The sequence below is a fragment of the Fonticula alba genome, assembly GCF_000388065.1.
Source record: "Fonticula alba strain ATCC 38817 unplaced genomic scaffold supercont2.8, whole genome shotgun sequence".
Lineage (NCBI taxonomy): Eukaryota > Rotosphaerida > Fonticulaceae > Fonticula > Fonticula alba.
The window spans coordinates 1,325,693-1,327,841 of NW_009242978.1; the positions used below are offsets into that span (position 1 = coordinate 1,325,693).

Below are 2,149 nucleotides of genomic sequence, written 5' to 3' on the forward strand. Positions count from 1 at the left end.
CCCCCCCCCCCCCCCCCCCCCGCCTGTCTACTCTTCACAGGTCGCCTATCTTGATGAGGGCCACTTTGCTGTTCAGTACTTCGCCGACCTGGGCTATGTGTGCCCGAACTTCAGCAACCCCTCGGACTTCTTCATGAAGATTCTTCACTCGCAGTCCGAGAGCGATGCCTTCCGCGTGCGCTCCATCACCGACAGCTACCTTAAGCAGAGCCAGACGCGCGAGGCCCTCCGGTCGCCGGTGGACGTACGTGTGCCCCATTCGTCGGCCCACTTTTTTTTTTGCGCCCCCATCTCGGGGGGCTGGCCTCGGAAGCCGACTTTCCTCTCCTTCTCTGACACCCGGTGCAGGTTCCCCAGCTCAAGATCTCCCAGCCTCAGCGGGCCTCGCCCATGATGGAGTTTATCACGCTCTTCAAGCGCAGCACCCTCATGTACCAGCGGAACCCGGTGACCCTGGGGGCGCGTCTGGGGCAGACCATTTCCACGGCCCTCATGTGTGGTCTCTTCTTCTACAAGTTGGACCTGACCCAGGCCGGCGCATCTGGCCGCAGTGGGTCTCTCTTCTTCTTGACCTCCTCGCTGGTCATGTCCTCCTGCATGACCTACGTCCTGACCTTCCCCATGGAGACGCGTTATCTGATGCGCGACAAGCTCAGTGAGATGTACTCCACCAGCGCCTACTACTGGGCCAAGTTCTTCAGCGAGCTCCCCTGGACCATGATGTTCCCGGTGATTTTCGCCCTGATTGCCTACTTCATGGTTAATCTCCACCTGACTGTGGAGAAGTTCTTCATTCATCTGCTGGGCCTTTGGCTGGTGACCAGCTTGTCGACGTCGATGGGGTGCGTGATGTTTGTGCTCGGGGGGCGGTGTGGAGGAGCAGGGGGCGGGCCCGGGCATGCCCTTTGTACAGGGGGCGGTTTCGGCTTGCCTTCTCTTCTTTTTTTTTTCTCCGCCTCTCTTTCGGGGGAAGGATCTGGCAGAGGCCCTTCAAAATGGCTGACCGTTTGTGCCCCCCCCCTGGTCCTCTCCTCCATGTAGTATTGCGATTGGCTCGATGTTCGAGCATGCCGAGGTGGCTGTGACCGTGGCCCCGACGAGTATTGTCCCGCTGATGGTGCGTAGGCGCGCATAGATTCGGGGCAGGCGCGAAAGGGCAGAGCACGCCCGCGGGGGGACCGGAAAGCGCGCCCCGCTCTGCACTCGCCTATGCCCCACTCTCTTTTTTTTCCCTTCTCTCTGCCTGTCAACCTAACCGCGGCACTTTCTTGTCCTCTGTCCCTCCTCCCCCCTTCTCCTCTCGCGGCCCTTCCTCCCTTGCGCTTGCGCAGGTGTTTGGTGGCTTCTTCGCGCAAGCCGACCGGATGCTGGTCTGGCTCAACTGGATCCAGTATATCTCCCCGCACAAGTGGACCTTCCAGGCGCTGATGATTAATGAGTTCCGTGGCCGGCTCCTCACCTGCGCGCCAAATGAGTTTATCCAGACGCCCTCTGGCCCGGTGTGTCCGATCACCACCGGCGAGCAGTTCATCGAGTCCTTCGGCATGAAGCCCACCACCCGGGTCATGTGGAAGTCCCTCTGGATGTTGGCCATCCTGTTCATCTCCCTCCGCCTGATTGCCTGGTTCTTCCTGGTCCTGCGTACTCGTCGTCTGACCCGGACCCGGACGCAGTAAGCGGCAGTCTGTCCCCCCCCCCCCCCCTGCCTTTCTCTTTGTTGCTCCATCCGTGAGTGCCTGTTTTTTTTTCGGCCAATGCGTGGTTTTCCCTTTCTCTCTCTCCCTCCCCTTCTCCTATGTTTTTCCCCCGCTTCGCAGTCGGCAGTTTCCTCCGCGACCCGGGCTCTTTCCCCCCTTGTCCTTGTTGCCCCTTTCCCCCTCTTCCCCCTTTTCTCCCCTATAGAGTGAATGACAGTGTTCATTTTTCTTTGTCCCTTCCCTTTTCCCCCTTGACTCAGAATATATCTTCCTATCTTTCCCTGTGTTTGTGCTGTTGCCTTCCCCCGTACCCCGCTCCGGGCACCCTCACCCATCCTTTCTCTCTCTCTCTCTCTCTCTCACACACACACACACTCCGCCGCTCGGTTTTCTAACTGTGTTGCTATATTGCTCTCTGCTGAGGGAGGGGGGATGTGCACACCGGGGTGAAT

At 59.4% G+C, this 2,149-nt stretch overlaps 1 protein-coding gene across 1 annotated transcript in view; it reads left to right on the forward strand.

The window, feature by feature from the left end:
* H696_04954 (hypothetical protein) overlaps positions 1 to 1,699 on the forward strand; it is a 7,732-nt gene extending 6,033 nt beyond the window's left edge. The window contains exons 3-6 of the mRNA XM_009498820.1: positions 41 to 244; positions 349 to 842; positions 1,042 to 1,117; positions 1,332 to 1,699. Of these exons, the coding sequence (XP_009497095.1) occupies positions 41 to 244; positions 349 to 842; positions 1,042 to 1,117; positions 1,332 to 1,676 (1,119 nt within the window). The 3' untranslated portion in view covers positions 1,677 to 1,699. The remainder of the gene's footprint in view (positions 1 to 40; positions 245 to 348; positions 843 to 1,041; positions 1,118 to 1,331) is intronic.
* Positions 1,700 to 2,149: the final 450 nt, after the last annotated feature.